Source organism: Mobula birostris, chromosome 2 (assembly GCF_030028105.1).
Source record: "Mobula birostris isolate sMobBir1 chromosome 2, sMobBir1.hap1, whole genome shotgun sequence".
In the NCBI taxonomy this organism is placed as follows: Eukaryota; Metazoa; Chordata; class Chondrichthyes; order Myliobatiformes; family Myliobatidae; genus Mobula; species Mobula birostris.
Genome location: NC_092371.1, coordinates 19,592,812 through 19,618,916, shown reverse-complemented (window position 1 = coordinate 19,618,916; position 26,105 = coordinate 19,592,812). Strand labels below are relative to the sequence as shown.

Genomic DNA, 26,105 nt, shown 5'->3' with positions numbered 1-26,105 from the left:
ATCAGATATTTTTGGAATACTTACATTGTGATGATTGACACAATTTATTGATTTGACTTATTTGCCTTTGCCTTGTTTCTGATATCAGTTCTCAAGTCTTGTTCTCCAGGGGCTCACATTTATCCTGATTAAACTCTTTTTTAATATCTGCTTAAAAATCCTTACTTTTGTTTGGATATTATTTGTTAACTTATTCTCATCACCAACATTATTCTTCCTTGTCAGTATTTTGGTTTATGTTTATCCTGAAAGAAATTGGATAGAAGTCATCAACAAATAAATTGTGTCTGAAGGACAATAATTCTAAACCCATTGCAGATAAAACAGATGTAAACATTTTTCTCCTACTAATCCCAGACCTACTGGCCAATAATTTCTTGATTATGAATTACTCTTTGTAATTAAAAAAAGACACTGGCTCTCGACTGCACATTCACATGTACATGATCGCATTTATAAATCTGATGGGGTGACTTACATAGCCTTGTATGTTGCTTTGCTTATTTCATTGAAGGTTCTCAGCCGATCTACATCCCTAGTGGTCACTTTATTTTGACTGGTTTCCCAGAAGTAATAACTGATTCAAGCAATAAGCTTAAGTAGTTGTAAGATGTCAGAGCGAACGATGATCAAGAGCAAATCAAGAAATGGCACAGAGTGTGGGTACAAGTTATGAGGGGCCAGTAATCTTGCAGTTTAGTTATCCAAAGGAGTTTGGGTTGAGAATATGGGGAGGAAGTGTTTCAGTGGCAGGATCCAGTATAAAAGAATTACCAGAGGCACTGGAGTGAGAACAGAACATGCTGGTGGAAGGGTTAGGAATAATTTTTGTTTTATTCGAGCACTTCCAACCACCCTCGCACCATATGCAAAAAGCAGAATTTACCAGTGGCCAACTATTTTAATTTCTATCCCCATTCCCATTCTTCCATCATGATAAGACCACTCTCAGACTGGAGAAGGAACACATCATATAATGTCTGGGTGGCCTCCGAACTAATGGCATAAATAAATTTCTCAAATTTCCAATTTTTTTCCCACCCCTTCCCTCTTCTTCTATTCCCCACTCTGGCCTCTTACTTTTTCTCATCACCTGCCTATCACCTTCCCCTGACGCCCTTTTCCTGCCTTTCCTCGACTAGGCCACTCTCCTCTCCTATCAGATTCCTTCTTCTCCAGCCCTTTGCTTTTACCACCTACTGACTCACAGATTGTTACTTCATCCCACCTCCCCCACCCAACAAGATTCATCTATCATCTTCTTGCTTTTCTTCTTTCCTTTCCCACCCACCTTCTTACTTTGACATCTCCCCACTTCCTTTCCCATCCTGATGAAGGATCTCAGCATGAAATATTGACTCTTTATTCATATCCATCGATGCTACCTGGCCTACTGAGTTCCTCTGGCATTTTCTGTGTACTTCTCTTTTAGTCGCTGTCATCAATGACTGGAAACGTGCTGGAAGAACATTCATTAAGAACTTTAAAAAGGGAATTGGATAAGATCAGAAGTGAAATATTTACTAAAGAAGAATGATTGAGTGGGCTGGCAAAGCTCTTTCAGAGAGAAATGTGGAGATGATGGGGAGCTTGAGGTCCTGCTTTCCACAGGAACAGATTCACTCATCTTTAATCTGCAGGAACTTCAGCCTGCATCAGAGCTGTAAACTTATCATGTTGAAACAGGCATTTGAAACTACTGCCTCATTTATCCATGTGGTTGAGAGCATGGTGATATAACAGATAGCACAACAGTAGAGAAATGGAACATCGAAAATCTGTGGATAGACCTCAAAAGAGCAGTGCATGCAAAATTGCCCAAGAATCTCACAGAACCAGAAGCCTTTTGCAAGGAATAATGGGTGAAAATCCCCCAAAAAAAGAATTGAAAGACTCTTAGCTGGCTACAAAAAGCATTTACAAGCTGTGATACTTGCCAAAGGAGTGTTATTAAGTACTGCCATGCAGAGTGCCCAAAATTTTGCCTCGGGCTCTGTTCCTTTTTTGTTATTTTGAAACTGTAAAAGATAGAAATAAAAAAGTTTCCTTGCTTAAAATATTAAAGAGATGTGTCACCTATAACTTTATGCCTTTTGGAAATCAGTTCATCTTTTACTCACTTAGCTATTCACAGTAACAGAAATTTTGGCCAGGGGTGTCCAAACTTTTGCATACCACTGCAGATGCAGAATTAGGCCATTTGGCCCATCGAGTCTGATCTACCATTTCTTCATGGCTCGTCCAATTTTCCTCACAGCCCCAATCTCCTGCCTTCTCCCGTATCCTTTCATGCCCTGAGCAGTCAAGAATCTATCAACCTCTGCCTTAAATATAAATAAAGACTTGGTTTCCAAAACTGCCTGAGGCAAATAATTCCACAGATTCACCACTCTCTAGCTAAAGAAATTCCTCTTTATCTCTATTCTCAAAAGACACACCTCAATTCTGAGGCTGTGTCCTCTGGTGTCAGACTCTCCCAAAATCCTCTCCACATCTTCTCTATCAAGGCCTTTTACCATTTGGTAGGTTCAATGAGGTCACCCCTCATTTTTCAGAAGTCTAGTGAATTCAGTCCCAGAGCCATCAAACCTCTTCATATGACAAGTTTTTCAATCCTGGAATCAGTTTAGTGAAACTCCTTTGAACCTTCTACAGTTCTAGCACATTTATTCAAAGACAAAGGGCCCAAAACAGCTCACAACACTCCAAGTGAGGGCTCACCAATCCTTTACAAAGTTTCAACATTACATCCTTGCTTTTAATATTCTACTCTTGAAATGAATGCTAACATCACATTTGCCTTCCTCACTACCTGTAAATTAACCTTAGGGAATCCTGCACAAGGGCTCCCAAGTCCCTTTGCACCTCAGTTTTTTGTACTTTCTCCCCATTTAGAAAATAGTCAACACTTTCATTTTTTCACAAAAGTGCATGACCATACACTTCCCGACACTGTATTCCATCTGCCATTTCTTTGTTTGTTCTCCTAAACTGTCTAAGTCCTTCCTTAGCCTCTCTATTTCCTCAAAATTACTGCCCCCTCCACCTAACTTGATACCGTCTGCAAATGTTGCAACAAAGCCATCATTTCCATCATTTAAATTATTGACATGTAATATAAGACCATAAGACAAAGGAGCAGAATTCGGCTATTCGGCCCATCGAGTCTGCTCCGTCATTTTATCTTGAGCTGATCCATTCTCCTGTTTAGTCCCAGTCCCCCGACTTCTCACCATAACCTTTGATGCCCTGGCTACTCAGATACCTATCAATCTCTGCCTTAAATACACCCAATGACTTGGCCTCCACTGCTGCCCATGGCAACAAATTCCATAGATTCACCACCCTCTGGCTAAAAAAATTTCTTCGCATCTCTGTTCTGAATGGGCACCCTTCAATCCTTAAATCAGGCCCTCTCGTACTAGACTCCCCCACCATGGGAAACAACTTTGCCACATCCACTCTGTCCATGCCTTTCAACATTCGAAATGTTTCTATGAGGTCCCCCGTCATTCGTCTAAACTCCAAGGGGTACAGTCCAAGAACGGTCAAACATTCCTCATATGTTAACTCACTCATTCCCGGAATCATTCTAGTGAATGTTCTCTGAACCCTCTCCAATGCCAGCACATCCTTTCTTAAATAAGGAGCCCAAAACAGCCCACAGTATTCCAAGTGAGTTCTCACCAGTGCCTTATAGAGCCTCAACATCACATCCCTGCTCCTATACTCTATTCCACTAGAAATGAATGCCAACATTGCATTCGCCTTCTCCACCACCGACTCAACCTGAAGGTTAACCTTAAGGGTATCCTGTACGAGGACTCCCAAGTCCTGTTGCATCTCAGAACTTTGAATTCTCTCCCCATTTAAATAATAGTCTGCCCCTTTATTTCTTCTACCAAAGTGCATGACCATACACTTTCCAACATTGTATTTCATTTGCCACTTCTTTGCGCATTCTCCAAATCTATCCAAGTCTTTCTGCAGAATCTCTGTTTCCTCAGCACTACCGGCCCTTCCAGCTATCTTTGTATCATTAGCAAACTTAGCCACAAAGCCATCTATTCCATAATCCATATTGTTGACGTACAACGTAATAAGAAGTGGCCCCAACACGGACCCCTGTGGAACATCACTGGTAACCGGCAGCCAACCAGAATGGGATCCCTTTATTCCCACTCTCTGTTTCCTGCCAGTCAGCCAACGCTCTATCCATGTATGTAACTTTTCCGTAATTCCATGGGCTCTCATTTTATTTAGCAGCCTCATGTGTGGCACCTTGCCAAAGGCCTTCTGAAAATCCAAATACACAACATCCACTGCATCTCGCTTGTCTAGCCTACTTGTAATTTCCTCAAAAAATTGCAATAGGTTTGTCAGGCAGGATTTTCCTTTAAGGAAACCATGCTGAGTTCTGCCTATCTTGTCATATGCCTCCAGATACTCCGTAACCTCATCCTTGACAATCGACTCCAACAACTTCCCAATCACCGATGTCAAGCTAACAGGTCTATAATTTCTTTTTTGCTTCCTTGCCCCCTTCTTAAATAGTAGAGTGACATTTGCAATCTTCCAGTCGTCCGGAACCATGCCAGAAGGTTCATTGCTAACGCCTCCGCAATCTCCACAGCTACTTCCTTCAGAACACGAGGGTGCATTCCATCTGGTCCAGGAGATTTATCTACCCTTAGACTATTCAGCTTCCTGAGTACTTACTCTGTCGTAATTGTGACTGCGCACACTTCTCTTCCCTGACACCCTTGAGTGTCTGGTATACTGCTGATGTCTTCCTCAGTGAAGAATTTTATCAATATAAAAGGAATTGATCCCAACATAGACCCTGTGGAACAATACGACTCCCCCCAACAGTATCCATAGTGATATACCTGCTGTTGAGCGGGATGGCCACAGGGGTACTCTGCATTGGCTCCTTCACCCCTTTCCCCTTCCTGCCTGTCACCCAGTTTCCTGTTTTCTGCACTGTGCATGTGACTCCCTCTCTATATGTCCTTTCTATCACCCCTTCAGCCTCCTGAATGATCTGGAGTTCATCCATTTCCAGCTCCAACTCCTTACCACAGTTTGTTAGAAGCTGCAGCTGGATGCATTTCTCATAGTTGTAGAGGTCAGGGATATTGGAGGTCTCCCTGCCTTCCCACATCCCGCAAGATTTTTCACCTTTTCCAAAGACTCCATATTGTTTCTGCAACGCTGTGACCAAAATTAAATGCAATACTCCAAATGTGGTCTAACTAGAGTTTTATGCAGCTGCAACATAACTTCCTAACTCTTGAACTCAATGATAAAAGCAATAATGCCATATGCCGTCTTAACCATCCGTGTAGCCCTTTTCAGGGATCAATGGAAGTGGACTCTAAGATCATTCTATACATCAACACTCTTAAGGGCCCCACCATTCTCTGTACATTTCATCTCCCAAATTGCAGCACCTCTCATTTGGACAGATTAAACTCCATTTTCCACTTCACCTCTCTATCTGCATCTGATATGTGTCCTGCTAAATCCTTTGATAATTTTCTACTACTAATAATATTCTACTCCTCTAATTTTCTACACCACTAATATTTGTATTGTCTGCAATATTTCACAAAGCCCATACTAGAGGGTGCACATTTAAGATGAGGCGGGAAAGTATAAGGGAGATGTGTAAGGCAAGATTTTTAAACAGTGAGTGTTTGGTACCTGGAATGTGTTTCCAGGCATTGTGGTGGAGGCAAATACGATAGAGGTATTTAAGAGACTCTTAGATGGCCAGACAAAAATGCAGAGAACAAAGAGATCACGTGCGTAATCAGAGAGAGACAAAAAAGACATCTTAAGATATGGGAAAGAAAACTGTTGGAACCTCATCGCTTAAAAATTAAAAATGCTTTCGCTCTCAAACTCTGTATTCAGGGAAGATAATACCTTGCGACGGTACAGAGTTCAGGTGAAATGCAGGGTCATTCTGGTAAGTAGAGAAAGCAGCAGAGAACTGGATGTTGTGTCCTCAGTAGGACAAGTGATTTGGTGGGAAATGTAACAAAGTGGAAAGGCAACATAGGAGTTTTTATTCAAGTGTGTGAGTCTGACAACAAATGTGGAAATGATCAAGATATATATTTCATCGCAAATAATATAAAAAAATGAAAATATGTAAACATTGGATATCGCTACTATGGCACTTGGAGGTCATTCTAATAAGTTATTTGCTATGGAACACTTCTCAATGAGGTACCACTGTAGAAAATGAAAAATGTCTCATTCTCTGACATAGCACAGAAACTCGAACATTATTTCAAGCGGCGTGCATTTGAAGAAGCAGAGAGTTACAAGTTTGCCAAAAAAAAATTCAAAGAACAGAAGCAAAAGTCAATGAATATATTACTTTATGAAAGTATTTATTGAAACTGTGGATTAATGTTCAGCAATGTACAGTGGGAGATAGCTGAATGGGACTTAAAAACTGAGCAGATCCAGCTCAAATTTTTAAGCAAAAATGACCTTGCACTTGGACTGGATTACAAACTTCTAATTCAATTGAAGAGGCATCAAAAATGCTAAGAAATATTGTCTATCCCCAGGCACAAACATGTCAGGGATTAATCAAGGATAGTATTATAGTTGTAGAATGGGAAGATGACCTCGGGGGATTACCTGCTGAGTCAGTTTGGGTGTAAGTCAGAAACAGGAAGGGAGCAATCACTCTATTGGGGTTGTTCTTTGGACACCCCAAAAATAACATTTGACATGGTTGATTTCAACTTCTCCAATAATGACTTGACCCTCCTTCATGCAAAAGGTATATATGGGGCGGAATCTGTTAGGTGTATCCAGACCTGACACAATACGTAGACAGGCCAACCAGAGGAGAGTTCATACTGCATCTGGTACTAAGCAATGAACCTGGTCAGGTGCCAGAATGGTTGATGGGTGAACATTTCCAAGACAGTGATCACAACTAGTTGACTTTTATCGTAATCTTGGAGAGGGATAGTAGCAGATGGTATGGGGAAGTATTTAATTGGGGCAATGGAAATTAAGATACTATTAGACAGAAACTTGGGAGCTTAAATTAGGAACAGATGTACTCAGGAAAATGAAAACAGAGATGTGGAGGCTGTTAAGGAAGTATTTGCATGGGGTTCTAAATAGGATTGTCCCATTGAGGCAGGGAAAGATGATAGAGTGAAGGAACTATGGTTGCAAGAGATGTGGAATATTTAGTCAAGAGGAAGAAAGAAATTTACTCAGGTTTTTGGAAGTAAGAACCAGACAGGACTCTAGAGAGTACAAGGTAGCCAAAAAGGAGCTGAAGAATAGACTTAGGAGAGCTAAAAAGGGGTATGAGAGACCTTGGCAAATAGAAATAAGGAAAACCTCAAGGCATTCTACTCCTATGTGAAGAAAAAGAGAATAATGAGTGAGGATAGGACCAGTCAGGGATAGAAAAAGAAACTTGTGCCTGGGGTCCGAGAATGTAGGCGAGGTCCCTTATAACTAATTTGTTTCAATATTCACCTTGATGCTTGTAAGAAAAGAGTAAAACATGCTTAAGTGCAGGAACATGTCAATTATAAGAAAGAAGATGCGCTAGGCCTTTTGAAAAACATAAGGATAAACAAGTTCCCAGAGCTATATGGGATACATCCTCAGTTACTACGGGAAGTAAGGGGAGAAACTACTGCACATTTGGTATTGGATCTTTGTGCCCTTATTGGCCACAAAAATAGTACAAGATGATCGGAGAGTAGCAAATATTATTCCTTTGTTCAAGTACAGCAGTAGGAATAACCCTATGAATTATATGCCAGAGAGTCTTAATTCAGTGGTGGGCAAATTGCTGGAGAGGCTTCCTAGGGATGGGATTTATGAACTCTTGGAGAAACATAGTCTCATAAGGGATAGTCAACGTAGCTTCACATGGGGCAGATCATGCCTCACGAGTAGTGAATGTGATGTATATGGATTTTAGTAAGGTGTTTGATAAGGTTCCCCATGGTAGGCTCAATCAGGCAGTCAGGAAGCATGGAATCCAAGTAAACTTGCCTGTGTCGACGCAGAATTGATTTGTTTATAGAAGGCTGAGGGAGAGTATTTTGCCTGGAGATTGGTGACCATTTGCGTTGCACAGGGATCCCTGCTACTTGAGATTTTTATAAATGACTTGGATGAGGAAGTGGAAGAGTGGGTTACTAAGTTTTCAGATAACACAAAGGTTGGCAGTGTTGTAATTAGTGTGAAAAGTTGTACAGGTTTGCAAAGGCACATTGCTGAACCCAATACCAACACCACTCTGCATAAAAACCTTGTGCCTTTTCCGTGACTGTGGATGGTGGGGGATTGGAGTATGGAGGACTCTGGTCCCTGTGCAGGTCAATGAGAGTGGGCAGTTTAAATGGCTGGGCACGGACTAGAAGGGTTGAAGGGCCTGTTTCTTTGCTGTACTTTCTATGACTCACATTGTTTTAAATTCCCACCCTTTAACTTTAAGAAAACTCTCAGTGGCCACTTTATTAGGTACAAGAGGTATCTAATAAAGTGGCTACTGAGTGCTTGCTCGTGGTCTTCAGCTGCTGTAGCTCATCCACTTCACAGTTTGACGTCTTGTGTATTCAGAGATACTCCTCTGTATACCACTGTTGTAACGTGTGGATTTTTGAGTGACAGTCATCTTCCTGTCAGCTTGAACCAATCTGGCCATTCTCCACTGACCTCTCATTAACAAGGTGATTTTGCCCACAGAACTGCCACTCATGGGATGATTCTTTCTTTATCACACCATTCTCTGAAAACGCTAGAGACTGTCGACCATGAAAAACCCAAGAGATCAGTAGTTTCTGAGGTACTCAAACCCGCCTGTCTGGTATCAAAGTTCAAATTCCAAAGTAAATTTATTGTCAAATTATATTTATGTCACCGTATATAAGCTTGAGATTTGTTTCCTTGTGGGCATACAGAATAAATCCGATAACCATAATAGAGTCAATGAAAGACCACAAGCAACAGGGTGGACAACTAACGTGCAAAGGACAACAAACTGTGGAAATACTGAAGAGAAAAATAAATAATAATTATAAATAAGCAACAAATATTGAGATCATGAAATGACGAGTCCTTGAAAGTAAGTCCAGAGGTTGTAGGAACAAGTCAGTAATGGGGCAAGTTTTCCACAATTATTCCACAGTCAAACTCATTTTGATCACAATTTTTTCCCATTCTGATTTGCACGCTGTTTCTGTTAGGCATAGAGCTGCTGACACATGATAGGGCGATTAGATATTTTCATTAACGAGCAGGCGTACAGGTGTATCATATAAACTGTTGAAATAAGTGAATGTCCTCTGGAATTTGACATTTCTACCTTGAAGAAGATATTCTGTCTTATTCTATTGTAACGTACTGTAAGAATTCACTGCTAATGTAATGGCTTCTTTGTAATGTTTCACTGCTAAAGCTAATGTAATAGCTTCTCTGTAATGTTCACTGCTGAGATAATGGTTTTTATGTAGCAGCAATGTTTGGGTTATGGCTAGAGATAACAGGACTGTGGTTATGCGTATTAGCCTTTCAGAGATTGTTGCTCTGTCTTGTGAATCTGGAAGGAGTTATTTTGCCACCTATGGTGGAGGAGAGATGAAGAGGGAAGATGTGTGGAGAGAGCTGGTAGACCACCGGATGGAGTGGACTGGGATCTGAAGGCCCAAAGGTCAGCGATGCTCGGAGGAGATTGATGGTGGAAGAATGGCGAATGAGTGAGCTCCAGCGTGCACTTTTGACTTTTCCTTGAACTGGGCCCTATTTTTATTTTCATTACTAACCCTATATTCAAATTAAAATTCATAAAGTTCAATCCTTTAATTGCATATGGTGTACTGTCTGATATTTTGCATTGTGGGTTTGTAACTGGGCGGTATATTACACAGCATCCACACAAATGTGATTTCTCAGTTTGGTGGGGCCAGAGGCTGTTTTCCCCTGGATGACCACGAGCTGGCTGAGCATTAGGGTTACAGTATCTATGTCATTCATAATTTAAAATCCTGTAAGGTTTCCTCTCAGCTTTTAACACACTAGCTTGTCCAACATTCCCTTGGAGTTCATACCATCTAATCTGGGAGCATCCAGGTAGACCTCTTCTACACCTAAAATCTCCACCTTTCCTGTAATAGAGCAATTGGAGCTGCATGCAATAGCCCAAGTGTAGTCTAATAAAAGTTTTATATCACTGCTGCATGGCTTCCTTACTGTTATGCTATATACCCCCACAAATGAAGGCAAGCATGCCATACACCTTCCTTATCACCTTATCCACTTGCACAGGCACTTTTAATGAACTATGGAATCTGGACCTCAAGATCCCTCTGTACTCCAATGTTCCTAAAGGGGCTACCATTAACTGTATACTTTCTCCTTTCATTTGAACTTCTAATGTCAATGTCTACTCTATAACTGACCTATATCCCACTGTATTTTTTAATAGCCTTTACACTCTCCACAACTCCAGCAATGTTCGTATTATCTACACAGTTGCTAATCCACACAGCTACATTTTCATTCAAGTCATTGATGTCTATCACAAACATCAGAGGTCCCAGAATTGATCCTTGTAGAATCTACTAATCTTAGACGTCCATCCAGAATAACAGCCCTCCACCCTAATCTCCATCTTTTATGGGTAAGTCAGTTCTGCATCCAAACTTGTCTTCTTCACATTCTTATCTTCCAAATCATCCTACAATCATCCTACTTATCAAATAGCTTGTTAAAACCCAGATATGTAGCATCTATTTCATTATCCTCAAAAAGCTCAAACAAGTTGTAAGGCATGACCTACTTACACAAAGCCATGCTGACTGCTCCTAAGCAGGCCATACTTGTCATGAGTATACTGGTATTGTTGGAACCCATATAAGGAGAAAAGACAGACTCCATTATAGAGATGGTAACCAGTGTTTATTCATAAGAATTCCTACAGAACATCCGTGGTTTGGCTAAGTGACACCATGAGACATCACGTTCTCAAAACTGGGACCCCGCGATTAACACTAATCAGATATCTGCTTAAATAATACAAATAACATGGAATCCTCCAGCTTATCAAAATAAAATTAACAAGTTGAAACAGAAAGCGCCAGGAGACCACATTACAAAGAGCGACTCGCTCAAGAAAAATCCCAAGAAACTCCAAACAATTAACGAATCAGAATCAGTTTTAATATCACTATCATATGTCATGAAACTTGTCTTTGTGACAGCAGTACAATGTAATACATAATAATAGAAAATGACACAGTAAAAGAAATATATATGGTATATATAATAAATACTTAAATAGGTAATGCATAAATAGAAATAAAGAAGTAGTTAGGTAGTCTTCATGGGTTCAATGTCTATTCAGAATTCGGATGGCAGAGGGGAAGAAGCTGTTCCTAAATCACTGAGTGTGTGCTTTCAGGGTGCTGTACATCCTTCCAGATGGTAGCAATGAGAACAAGGCATGGCCTGAATGATGGGGGTCCTTAATGATGGATGCCACCTTTTCGAGGCATCGCTCCTCGAAGATGTCCTGGATACCACAGAGGTTGGTGCCTATGATACCAAGTAACAGTGGAGCTGACTATGTTCACAACCATCTGCAGCTTATTTCGATCCTACGCAGTAGCTCCCTCCCACGCAAGAAGATGCAGCCAGTTAGAATGCTCTCGGTTGTACATCTGTAGAAATTTGCGAACGTCTTTGGTAACATATCAAATTTCCTCAATCTCCGAATGAAGTACTGCTACTGTTATGCCTTCTTTGTAGCTGCATCAAAATATTGGGTCTAAGATAGATCATCAAAGATATTGACACACAAGAACTTAAAATTGCTCACTCTTTCCACTTCTGATCCCTCTATGGTGTGTGTTTTCTCATATTACCCTTTGTGAAGTCCACAATCACTTTTTTGATCTTACTGATGCTGAGTGCAAGGTTGTCGCTGTGACACTGCTCAGCTAGCTGATATATTTCAGCTAGTTGAGTGGTGTCACAGCTAGCTCAACTAGATGCCCTCTCATCACTATCTGAAACTCTGCCAACAATAGTTGGCTAACTAATTTTTAAATTCTCTTATTAAATAACAATTAACTAATTCAGTGCTCTAAAAATTTTAGAGCCTAACACTTTCTAGCTCCCTGCACAAGCCGAAAGATCTTGTTCCAATATCCTCCTCCCGATGGCCTACATCTGACGGCCAAGGGAAACCTAAAAACTTGAGAGCTATCTAAGGACTCGAGAGAGTTACGGGGAACTTGAAAGGGACCTGGGGAGCTCAAGAGAGACCTAGAGAACCACAATAGAGACTTGGGAACTTCGAGACAATGAGAACATTGAATAAACCTTGAAAACATTGAATAAACCTTGAAAGCATTGAGGGTCATTAGAAACACTGGAAAGCCTTGAGAAACATGACAACCTGAAGAACTTTGAGAAGCTTGATGAACTTAAGAATCTTGAGACCTAGAAAAAGCCCTGAATGTAGACTAGAGAAGCTTGGAATGTGGATTTGATAACTCTGAATGTTGACAAGAAAAGTTCAGAACATGGACTGGAAAAACTTGGAACATAGATTAGAGACACTCGGAGCATAGACTGGGAACGTCGACTTGAGATCTGATTACAATCTCACCTAAAGCCATCCAATGTCAAACGCCAGTGTTCAACCTCCGCTTATGGGGTTCTTGTGTCACGATGTGTGCTGGCAATGTCAGAACTCAAGTTCAGAGGAAAGACAAACTCCAAAGTAGAGATGGCAGCCAAAGTTTATTGATAAGAATTCCAACAGAAGATTGGTGGCTCGACCATGCCGAACCACAAGACATAGCATTCTCAAAACAAGGACCCTGTGATTAGCACTAATCAGGCATCCACTTAAATAATACAAGTAATATGGAATCCCTGAGCCTATCAAAATAAACTTAACAAGTTTAAACAGAAGGCACCAGGAGACCACATTACAAAGAGGGAACCACTCAAGAAAAAAACACAAGGACCTCTAAACAATTAAAAACTCTTGTTAAACAACCATTGACTAATTCAGGTGCTCTAAAAACTTCAGAGCCAAATGCTTTCCAGCTCCCCTCACAAGCCTGAAGAGCACATTACAATGCTTTTCCAAATGTGCATGAATCCTAACCCTTAGGATCCTCTCCAATAACTTCCCGAACTTTGACATGAAACTTGTTGACCTATAATTAGCTGTAATATCCCTATTTCCATTCTTGAACAAAGGTACCACTGTTGTAACTCTCCATTCTTCTGTGACCTCACCAGTTGCTAGCGAGGACATACAAATCTTCACTGAATTCTCAGCCATCTCCTCATTCTTTCAATATTCTGGAATATATGCCATCGCGCTGTGGGGATCTATCCACCATACTGCTTTTCTGAAGAGCTAGCATTGATCTCTTTAATCTCAAAATGTCCCAGCACATGAACACGTCCCACATTACTTTCATTACCCTTGAAATCCTTCTCCTGGATAAGTACAGATTGGACCTGCTCCCTCTCTTAGTTATTCACTTTTTCTCAATGTAAAATAAGTATAAATACCTTGGGATTTTGCCTTCCCTCGCTCACCAAGGATATTTCATAATTTCATTTGGCCTTCCTAATCAACTGCTTGAGCAGTTTCTTGCTTTCTTAATATTCTATAAGAGCCCAATCAGATTTTAGTTTCCTAATTCTTACGTACTGTATGTTTCCTTTTTTTCATTCTGACTAAATTTGCTACCTCCCTGGTCATCCGTTTCCCTTACCTTACCATCCCTGTCTTTACTCCATTCCAGAACATATTGATCCTGAACTCTAATCAACTAGTCTTTAAACAACTCCCACATGTCACATGTGGACTTGTCTGACAGCAGCTACTCATAATCATGGCTCCTTAGCTCCTCTCTCATCCTCTTATAATTTGCTCTCTCCCAGTGCAGTACCTTCCCAAAAGATCTATCTTGATTTTTACTCATAACTATCTTTATTGCTTATTTATTTATTATTATTATTTGTTTCTTTTTGCAACTGCATATTTTATTGTTTTTTGCACACTGGTTGAATGCCCAAATTGGTGTGGAATTTCATTGATTCTATCATTCTACTATAGATTTATTGAGCATACCCACAAGAAAATGAATCTCAGGCTTGTAGATGGTGGCATATATGTACTTTGATAATAAATTGACTTTGAACTTAAAACACAATGAGTTGCGATTACTATTCCAAAAGTGTTTATCCACTAACAGGGTTGTCACCTGGCCTGGTTCATTACCTAAAGTATGTTCTTCCCCCAGCTGGACTCTCCACATGCTGTTTCAGAAAGCCCTCTTGAATGCATTGAAGAAGTCCAGCCCCATCTCAGACTTTGGTATTCATTTCCAATCAATACTGGGAAAGTTAAAGTCCACCAATGTGATAATCCTATTGTTTCTTCACCTTTCGGAAATTTGTCTAGATATCGGTTCCTCTCCTACCTGGTGGTTATAGGGGAGCTTATAGTATAATCTTGTCAGTGTAACTGTACCTTTTCTTATTTTGGAGCTCTATCCAAATTGCCTCTGTGGATGAATCCTCCAGTTCATCATTTCTGAATGCTGCTGTGACCTTCTCCGCAATCGGTAATGCAACCCTTCTACTTATTTTACCCTCCTCTCCATCATGTTTATGTAGCCCCCCCCCCCCCCCCCCCCCGGCCACCCTCAGGGTCGCTTGGCTCGCTGTCGTCTAGGGAAACAGCCTCAGCCCCAGCAAACTCGGTAATTCGTTTGTGTGCAACACACATAAAAGCTGCTGGTGAACGCAACAGGTCAGGCAGCATCACTAGGAAGAGGTGCAGTCGACGTTTCAGGCCGAGACCACCTCTTCCTAGAGATGCTGCCTGGCCTGCTGCGTTCACCAGCAACTTTTATGTGTGTTGCTTGAATTTCTAGCATCTGCAGAATTCCTGTTGTTTGCGTTTTTAAATTTGTTTGTGTGGATGCTGTGTGAGGTACCGCACCCCGTCCAAATAACAGACAATACACCAGATGCAATTAAATGATTTACAGTTTATAGATATTACTGGAACTATATAATTAAAAGAGAATAAAATATAAAAGGAAAATAAAAGGCACCACACTTATCAAAGTTCAATCTCTTCGTGCACAAAAACCGTTGGAGTTCAAGGACCTTCTTCTTCACCCTGTGACCCCCTCGGACCACCTCGACCGGCCGCTTGAGACCAACAACGGTGGTCGACCAGACACTCCACACGAGTCCGTCTCCGTCTCCTCGCTGAACGTCCCGCTCGGAGTCCGACCGTTAGTGGACTCACAGCACCTCGTCCATCCTCTGTCTCGCTCTCCCACCTTTTGCCCCAAAACCCCGCGCATACAGTATCTTCAAATACACCAAAACCATAACAACTATCCCAATTGGTTAATAGCATTCTCTTATCACAATCTAGAGCAAAAACAAGCTGCTAGCGCAAACTTTCTCAGCGTTTAACACAACAAAGCCGCATTCCCAGATTAACATAACAAAGACGCCATTTTAATTAGCCTCCACAGTAACATAAAAGTCGAAATCCCCTTACATCTAAATCAGCAAAACCCAGGATCATTGAGTTGCCAGTCCTGTCTCTCACACAACCAGATCTCTGTAATGGCAACTACATCTTACTTCCCTGTACTGATCTAACTTCATCCTCCTTTTCCATAATACATACTATGATACTCCTTCATCCGTAATACTTCTTGTGTTGAAATAAATGTATTTCAGACAATCAGTCTCACAATGTTGGTCAGCCTGGCCCTTGCTGTCCTTCTTTTCAGTCTTACTTGTCCTCAGGCCAGTTGCTCTGTTGCTGTGGTTCCCATTCTCCGTCACTCTAGTTGAAACCCCATGGGATAGGATCAGCAAACCTCCGGACGAAGATATTTGTTCCCCTCCAATTCAGATACAAACTACCTTGTGTGTACTGGTCCTACCTGCCCTGACGAGGGTCCAATGATCAATATATCTGAAGTACTCCATCCAGCACCAGCTCCTTAGTCACATGTTGAACTACACTATGTGCCTATTTCTCACCTCACTAGCACACGTCATGAATCATAATCCTGAAGGTCCTGCTTTTTAACCTTCTACCTATGCATCTCTCTAAAATGACTTTGAAGGACCACATATCTGCTCTTTACTGTGTTATTGGTACCAATATGGACCATGAAGTGCTCACACTTCCTCCCCTTCAGGAGGTCAGGTAATATCCTATACCCACTGAAAGACATCCTTGACCCTGAAACCAGGGAGGCAACACACCATTCTGACATCTCAGTTGTAGCCGCAGAAATGTTAATCTGATCCCCTTAATATTGAGCCTCCTCTCACTGTCACTCCGTCTCACCTCACCCTTCTCTTCTTTGCCTTAGAGTTAGGCAAGGTACTACTGCTGCTGGCCTCTGCAAGGTCATCTCCCCCAATGGTACCCAAAGGGGTACAGTATATCTGTTACTGAATGGAATAGCTACAGGGGAACCCTGACATGTCAGGAGTATATGTGTCAGAAGAAGAGATAATTATAACTTGCAATTTAGTGGAGAGAATGGTGAGACATTAGATGAAGCAAAGACAAAGTCATGAGTTATATTCCTGAAAATCCACTGGGAGGAACCAAGAGGAAGCTGTTTGAACCACATGGGAAAGGAAGGCAACCAAGAATGAGACAATGTTTTGTACATTTCCAAATTGGACAAATGTGAGGGAGTGCAAGTCTACAGAATTAAATGAACATCACATGAAAAGCTATAGGTGTTGGAAATCTGAAATGGAAGAATATGTTGCTGGAAACACTCGGCAGGTCAGGCAACATCTCTGGAAAGAGAAACAGTTAATCTTCCAAGTCTAGGACCTTTATCAGAATGCTGCAATGAACAGTCACCTGGACTTCCCCATCAAAGCTGCTCCCCATGGCAAAGTCGTTGCATGCCAAAGGGCATGAATTGAAGGTGGGATGTGACATATCCAGAACAGATATGAAACATTTTATCACCTAGAATGTGATTAAAGTTTAGAAGGCACTGCTTGAGAATGTATTGGAGACAGATTGGTTAATTGCTAATTAGGTTTGTTATTGTCACATGTACCAAGGTACAGTTAAAAACTTCGTTTTGTACTCCATCCATACAGATCATTTCAAGAGTCAATTTTATCATATAAGAGTGTCATTCAATGGTGTTATAACAGCAGAATGGAAGCTGTCCTTGAGACTAGTGGTATAATGTTTGAACATTCAAAGGTATCTTGGTACTTTAATTGGCCAATATGATTTCCATCTGGTTTAAATTCTTGGCAAGAAAAATCAAAGGCAATTAGTTTGGTATGAGTGAGAAAGAATAAACTGGAAGGATAGCCAGGCATTATGAAAGTGTCGATGGGAATGATGGGAATGTTACCCTAAGAGATAAAAAGATGTTGGACGTCTCCTTCTGTAGATGTGAATCTGTAAAATTTATTTCATCATTCAAAGAGAGAATGAACTCCGATTTAGCTGTAGTTAAATATGTAAATGAGTTTGGACTGCATGTTGATGGCGTGTACATGTAAGAACACCTGGTTCTTGTCACCCTTCGTGTCTGAGGCTCCCAGTGTCCTTTAGAGTTAATATGAGCTAGCAGACAAGGAAAAGGAGAATCCCAAGAGTTTCTACAGATATAGGAATGGACATAATTGGTCCTCTGGAAGATCAGAGTGGTTATCTGTACATGTAGCTGAAAGAGATGGGGGAGATCATGGACCCTATTAAAATTACAGAGGAGTAAGTGTCTATGTCTTGAGGAAAATTAAAATGGATAAATTCCCAGGACCTGACATGGTGTTCCCTAGGATCCTATAAGGGGCTAGAGCAGAAATTGCAGGGGCCCTAGCAGAGATATTTAAAATATACTTAGCCAGAGGATTGGAGGATAGCAAATATTATTTAGTTGTTTAAGAAATGCTCTAAGAATAAGAAAGGAAATTATAGACTGGTGAGCCTGTAATTTGGAAATGGATATGTCTGCATGGACTTTAGCAAGTCCTTTGACAAGATCCTGCATGAGAAGCTAGTCAGGAAGGCATAGTTATTTGGCATTAAAGATGAGATGGTAAACTGGATTTGACTTTGGCTTAGAGGGTGAAGTCAGAGAGTGGTAGTAGATGGCCGCCTCTCTATCTGGAGGCTTGTAACTAATGTGGCACAAAGATCAGTGCTTGGACTGTTGTTGTATGTTATCTATATCTATGATCGGGATGATAATGTGATAAACCAAATCAGTAAATTTGCAGAAGACATCAAGTTTGGGGGTATGGTGGACAGTGAGGAAGACTATCAAAGCTTGCAGTAAGATCTGGACCAGATATAAAAATGGGCTGAAAAATGACTGATGAAATTTAATGCAGGAAAGCGGGAGGTGTTGCATTTTGGGAGGGCAAATGTGGGCAGAAATTACATAATGAATGCTAGGTCACTGAGAAGAGCAGCAGAACAGAGAGATCTGGGAACCTGAGTCTGAGGCTTTCATCGATCAGAGTTGACCATGGATATTGCTCCTAGCTGCTTAGATGTGCAAACCCAGGTGGTACAATATGGAGAGCAAGTTGTTGCCCATGTAGCAAGCTTCCCCTCTCCATGCATCTGATGAACCCAAAGGAACAGCAGAAACCGATTCAGTTTGGTACCAGCAGCATCACAGGCGTTACCAGTCAGCATTGAGCTCAGTGTAGGACTACTTTAGGGACTCCAGCTCCAGACTTTTCCCTCAGTTTACTCTTGAAGCCTTCCCTATGAGTGGGTATAGCCACAAGACAGTAGAGATTTGAGATATGAGTTTTCTTTCTCCTAGATGAGCTACCAACAACAGCTGATGAGCCTCATCTGCCCAAAGCAACTGGTTTTAAGGAGCCAGTAACCAACCCTTGCCCCTTCTCCTGTCAGTAGAAATGGTTCCGCCGGGTTTAATTGCTAAGCCACATGTGAAGGCCAGGAGCCTCTGATTCTGGGAATGCAGATCCATAGTTCCTTGAAAGTGGTTTCACAGGTTGATAGGGTCATAAAGAAATGTTTTAGCATATTGCTATCATAAATCAAAGTACATTGGATGTTATGTTGAAGTTGTATAAGATGCCGGTGAGGCCAGTTTTGGAAGTATTGTGTGTAGTTTTGCTCACCTACCTACAGAAAAGATGTTAATAAGCTTGAACAACAAACAAAAGAAAATCTGCAGATGCTGGAAATCTGAGCTACACACACAAAATGGTGATGGAACTCAGCAGGCCAGGCAGCATCTATGAAAAAAAGTACCGAAAAAGTTTTGGGCAGAAACAATGACTGTACTTTTTAGTTATGGGAAAAAGTTGAATAGGTTAGGATTTTATTTCTTAGACCATAGAAGAATGAGGGGAAATTTGATTGAGGTATACAAAATTACCAGGGTATAGGTACGGTAAATGCAAGCAAGGTTTTTCCATTGAGGTTAGATGAGATTAGACCTATAGGTCATGGGTTAAGGTTGAAAGCTGAAATGCTTAAGGGGAACATGATAGGGACATCTTCACTCTGAGGGCAGTGAGAGTGTGGAACAGGCCGTAAGCAGAAGTGGGGGATGTGGGTTTGATTTCAATATTTAAGAGAAATTTGGATTGGTACATGGATAGGAGGTGTATGGAGGACTATGGTCTGAATGCAGGTTGATAGATCTAAGCAGATTAATTCAGCATGGAATAGATGGGCCAAAAGGCCAGTTTCTGTGCTGTATAGTGTTCTGTGATTCTATGACTCTGCAATAGCTGCCTATACATCAGCTCTTAACACATTAGTGGTGATTTGCTAAGGGCCTCGGGAGTACTGCCCTGAGAAGCAGGAGGTGGTGAAGTGGCATCTTAACTACAAGCCGCATGGCATTTTACATTTAATGACCAAATAGTGTTTTCAAGGACATATAAAAGCACTGAACTAGCTCACAAATCTCACAAAATGGGCGCTAGTGCATTAAGTCGCAATAATTGTAAGATGCTAAATTTATCTCCTGGCAATTAAAAAGGCAATGAGAAGAGAAAAGATGAAATATAAACATAAATTAGCCAATGATTTAAAAAAGGGTGCCAAAAGTTTTTTCAAAGTCAATGTCAAAGAAAAATTTATTATCAGAGTACATACATGTCACCACAAAATAAACCCTGACAAATCTGCTGGAATTATTTGAGGAAATAACAGGCAGGATAGAAAATGCGAGTCAAAGAATGGAGTTTACTTGGATTTTCAGAACGTCTTTGACAAGTTGCCACACATAAGGCTGCTAAACAAGATAAGAGCCTATGATATTTCAAGGAAGATACAACCAACAAAAGAAAATTGGCTGACTGGTAGGAGGCAAAGAGTGGCAATAAAGAGGCCTTTTCTGGTTGGCTGGCAATGACTAGTGCTGTTTTGCAGGTGTTGGTGTTGGAATTGCTTCATTTCACGTTATATATCAATGATTTGGATGATGGAATTGATGGCTTTGTGACCAAGTTTGCAGATAATACAAATATAGGTGGAGGGACAGGTAGTGCTGAGAAAGCAGGGGGAATGCAGGAGGATGTAGACAGGTTAGGAGAATGGACAAAGTAATGGCAGATGGAATATCATTTTAGTAGAAGGAAAAAGGCATAGACTATTTTCTAAACAGGGAGAAAATACACAAGTCAGATGTACAAAGGGATTTGGGAGTCCTCCTGCAGGATTCCCTAAAGGTTACCTTGCAGATTGAGTCTATAGTGCAGAAGGCAAATGAAAATCTAAGCATTCATTTTGGGAAGATTAGAATATGAAAGCAAGGATGAAATGTTGAGGCTTTATAAAGCATTGTTCAGACTGCACTTGGAATATTGCTAGCACTTTTGGCCCCCTTTTCTAAGAAAAGATGTGCTGGCCTTGGAATGGGTCTAGAAGTTCCAGAAAATGATTCCAACAATGGAAGGTTTAACATTGGAGGACAATTTGTTAGCTTTTTGCATGTACTTGCTGGAGTTTAGAAGAATGTGGGGGGTTCTCATTGAAACCTATCAAATATTGAAAGGCCTAGATAGAATGAATGTTGAGGAGTTGTTTCCTATAGTGGGGGAATCTAGGACCAAAAGGCAAAGCCTCAGAATATCGGAACATCTTTCTAGTACAGATGTGAGGAGGAATTTCTTTAGGCAAATGGTGATGAACCTGTGGAATTCATTGCCACAGATGACTGTGGAGGCCAAGTTATTGGGCATATTTAAAACAGAGGTTGATAGATTCTTGATTAGTGAGAGCGTCAAAGGCTACAAGGAGATGGCAGAAGAATGGGGCTGAAAAGGATAATAAATCAGCCACGATGGAATGGCAGAGTTAAATGGCCTAATTCTTCTCCTATGTCTTGTGATTTTACGGTCTTATGGCCTAAACCTGTCTGTCAATTACAAAAGCTTGACGGGAAATCCTACTGTCTATATTGTTAATTGTGTCTCATTCGATTCACTATTAAATATCTTGATGGTGGAATGATTATGTCTGAGGCACTTCTTGTAATTCAGTTCTTGACAGCACAAAAGATTATTTCATTAACCACTATTAAATGGTAATGATAATTAATTGGCAATTAATCATGACTGTTAGATTACCTCAGTTATTAATGTTGATATAAATCTGTTTCTGGCAGCTATTAGAAAATAAATAGCTGTAGTACTGTCCACTGGAGCACCATTTTGATCAGTTCTACATCAGCAAATGGCATTGATGCAATTTTTTTTTTCTGGTGATGAATTTTTTAATATTTCCCTCTTATTTCTATGATTACTTAGCTTCTAACAAGGGTGGGAAATCACCTAAAAAATCCAACCTTGATCATACAGTTATTATTCCTTCTTCGGATGCTTGGTGAGAAGAATATTGTGCACGATTTTGATGTCTTCCGAAGTTAAATATCCTGTTCCCTTAAAAGAGCCTGTTTTCAAAAAACAGGTTTAGTGGAGCAAAAAGCACCGGACTACAATGCAGAAGCTCTGTAGTTTAATGCATCAGATGGTAATGGGGAGTTCATTCAGGTTCGACTCAGACAGCACCCAACCTCAGAACTGAACCCAGGTCCCTGAAGCCATGAGGCAGAGGTATGAATACGGTGCCGGACCTGATTTGGTGCTCAGTTGCAAAAATGAGATTTGAACCTCTGATTGCCTGTCTCTTGGTATGGGGTAGAGGAGAGATTGCCATTCATTGAGTCTATGTTAAACTAAGGCTGAGTTTGAAGATTACAGGTTTAAATTCTATTCTTGATTCTTGCCTATAAAATTCTAGCATGAAAGTACAGCAAAGTGCTAAGGGGTTGCAGCACAGCTCAAGATAATGTCTTTTGGATGAGATATTAAATTAAACTAAATCATTTGCTCCTGCATCTAATCGATCTGATGACGGCACTTTAGGGCAAAGGTGGGGTATTATATCTGGTGGACTTGCCTAAGGTCACCGCTCAATCAGCATCTCATAAACAGATGATCTGGTTGTTATCACAATCTTGTTTGTGGGACCTTGTTGTGCATGTAATGTAATGTTATTACTGTGACACAAGAGACAATGTAATGTCCCCAGTGCTATAATATACTACCAATTAAAATTAATTCACCAGCTCAAAGACGTGTTTTTCATCCTAGGAACCTGAAAGGCCATGAAAGTCCTTTCAGTATGGCAATTACGGAGTATTTACACAGTTACGCATGACCTTAAATTGTATAATAGTAATTAGGCCCTTTTTCAGGTGCAGCTGCCAGAAATTAATAAGGCTGTTACCTGATGGGGCTGTTGGTTAAGTCAGGATCACGTGCAGTGATGGAGCCAATGACGCTTCCAACCGGGGTATCTTCTTGAACATCTATCACGTTTGTTTGCGAGGTGAATACAGGCGGCTCATCAATGTCTTTAACCGTCACCCTGACACTAGTCCAGTCCTTGAAGGATCTGAGGTTCTCAAACTGGGGGTCAATGTATTTATTCACTGCTTCCAGCAGCAGACTATGTGTTCTCTGGGTTTCAAAGTCCAATGGCTGAAATAAGTAAAGAAAGCGATTTAGTTTTTTGAACAAATGCACCTTTTCATACCCCTTTATCATTTCACTTGCCTTCACTTATCTTACTGGAGATTAATTACATAAAAGTAATAAACGTTTTAGATCTTGCATTTCATCACCAACCATTGAGTCTTATTGTGAGGGCTAGTGGTTCCAGGAAGTGGCCTGTGAGTCGGTGTAAAACATTGGACCAAGTCTTACTGGCCTGTTATACCTGCCTGTCCTTCTGTTGCAATCTTGTCTTCATATGAAGGGTGGGTCTCCGTGACCATCCACATCCTTTGCTTGAAAAGGGTAACAGGATTTCCAGCAGTGGGGAACCTCTTTAATGTCACTGGCACCTCCTAAGGCTGGGTCAGGGATTCATGGGCTTAAACACTTTGAAATGATTTTCAACATATATAAAATATCTTTGATAATCCAGGATAGTTATAAGTAATTTAATTTGAAGATAATTTTAAAAAAATTACAGTATTTAAACATATAGAGAGAATTTAATTTTACTAAAACAACAAAAGCACAAGTAATTGTAAATGAAAAAAAGTTAATCTGAAATAAAAACAATATTAAACAAACTTCTCTCCCCATTTGCCCCCTAATCCTTTATCCTACCAGGAAGTCTAGCTAGGGTATTTCAACCAAACTGGGCACCAGGTGAGTTCAGCAACAGCAAAGTGAATGGACTGATTTGGCCTTCTAAATACATGTGGCAGCTAAATTCCCTTCATTCCAAAGTAGCCAACAAGATTTGGTCCATTCTGTGAGATAACATGATGATGTAATGATCTCCTTCTCTGCCATAACTATGCTATGATTCATCTGTAAATCAACATTGTTGATGGATTTAGCTCAGAATTACTGATCTCATTATGTAAGTAGGTTGATCCCAATTATCTGGATAATATACCTGAAAACAAGATACTGCAGATGCCAGAAATCTGAAATCAAAACAGAAAATGCTGCAAGCTCATCAAGTCGGCTGGCATCTGTATGGAGAGTAACAAAGTTATCCTTTCAGACTGATGAATCTTCATCAAAACTGGGTCAATGAATCTTCCTTATTAAGCATCCACCAAACATAACAGTGCTATTTCAAATTACTGCTGATTCAAGAGTAGATTCTGAGGAGATCATGACCAGGGAACCAAACAACACCAAAATTAACAACGTCATTACCTAGAGTTGTGAAATCCAGAATTAGTATTTGGTATATGTGTAATGTTTATTCTGTCCAGAAATCAATGCTCCAAGGCTAACAGCCTGTTCCATGGTTGTCCGTGTACAAGCTCTGATCTCAATTCGCTGTAGTAAAGTGTCCTTTGGACAAGATCTGCTTCTTTTACTTAGGTAATAAATTTAATTAATGGCTTCTTGTCAATGATGCACTATTAACTCCCAGTTGGTCTATTATAATTTTATAATCATTCTAAATCTTGCGTGGGCTTTCAGCTCCAATGAAAATAGCCCCAACATATTGAGCACTTTCTCATAACTATGACTTCCCATCTGAGGCATCCACTAATGAATCTACTCTGTCTGCTGCCAACAGTTTTCACTTCCTTTGAAAGGAGGTTTCTGAACAGCACTGAGAACTCAGATTAGAACTCCAAGTAGTTCTATTCAAACTGATCGTTACTAATTTGAATTTGCTCGGTAGAGAGTGGGGGGGGGAATAATCTTTGCACTTGCATTCCTACATCACTAGGGTCAGTTTAGTGATGAAATTACCTGTGAAATCATCAAAATCTCAAACACTCCTGTCAGTTGCGATTCATTCTGTGGGTGCAGAGCATTAAAGTATTTCTCCCTGAGTTCTCCCTAGTGCATGCAAACTAGTTTGAGTTTCATTGCTTCTGATCTTGCTCTCCCCCATGCAAACTACCTCATCCCTATGACCACCCTCACATGTCCTTCCACGTTAAATACTGCACCCTACTACAGATCGATTTCCTTTACTAAATTAGTGATGTCTGACTGCACTGAGCAGCATCCAAGTGAGGAAAGGAATTGTTGAATCCTTCCTCACCACCCCCTTCTTTTCTGTTTACTGACCATCAGGGCTGACAGTGGAAATGCAAGATAACAAGTATAAAGAGGAGAAGATGTGTGGTGAGGAAGAGGTCAAAGGTGATTGGTGGACTGAAGTGGAGCCCCTGACATAATTTGGTTGTAAAATTGGCACGTATGATGTTCTGGCCATCACTGAATTGTGCCTGTCAAAAGATCATAGTTGCAGCGTAACATACAAGGATACACATTGTGGTGAAAGGACAGGTAGGTAAGCAGAGAGGGTGGGATGGCTCTGTTGGTAAAAAATTAAATCAAATCCTTTGAAAGATGTGACATAGATTGAAAGATGTAGAAACCTTGTGTACAATAGGAGATAAAATGGCATGTAATAAAGGCAATGCTACAATTGTCACAGAAGATTTGAATGGTAGATTGGAAAAATCAGGTTGATGCTGGATCCCAAGAGAATTAATTTGATGAACTTCTATGAGTTGTCATTTTAGGGCAGCTTGTGGTTGAGCCCACAAGAGAAAAGGAAATTCTGGATATGGTGACGTGTAATGAAACTGATTTGATTGGAGAGCTTAATGTAAAGCACCCCTTCAGAGGCAGTGATCATGATATGATAGAATTCACTCTGCATTTTGAGAGGATGAAGATAAAATCAGATGTAGCAGTATTACAGTTGAGTAAAGGGAAGTAAAGAGGCATGAGAGAGGAGCTAGCAGATGTTGATTGGAGGGGGACACTAATTGGGATACAGCAGATCACCAATGGCTGGAGTTTCAGACAACAATTCAGAAGGCACTGCATTGATACATCCAAAGGAAGAAGAATTCTAAAAGGAGGATGAGGCAACCAAGGCTGGCAAGGGAAGTCAAAAGCAGCATAAAAGCAAAAGGAAGCGAATATAATATAACAAAAGCTCACTTTTCATGCCATTGGGAAGCAAGGATTAGAAAGCTTTTATA

The 26,105-nt window shown here is 40.6% G+C and overlaps 1 protein-coding gene across 3 annotated transcripts in view; it reads right to left on the bottom strand.

The window, feature by feature from the left end:
• LOC140185111 (cadherin-22-like) overlaps window positions 1-26,105 on the bottom strand; it is a 1,010,842-nt gene that overhangs the window by 320,717 nt on the left and 664,020 nt on the right. For all 3 annotated transcript variants that reach the window (XM_072238393.1, XM_072238399.1, XM_072238408.1), the window contains exon 7: window positions 22,847-23,100. In XM_072238393.1, coding sequence (XP_072094494.1) covers window positions 22,847-23,100 — 254 coding nt within the window. The remainder of the gene's footprint in view (window positions 1-22,846; window positions 23,101-26,105) is intronic.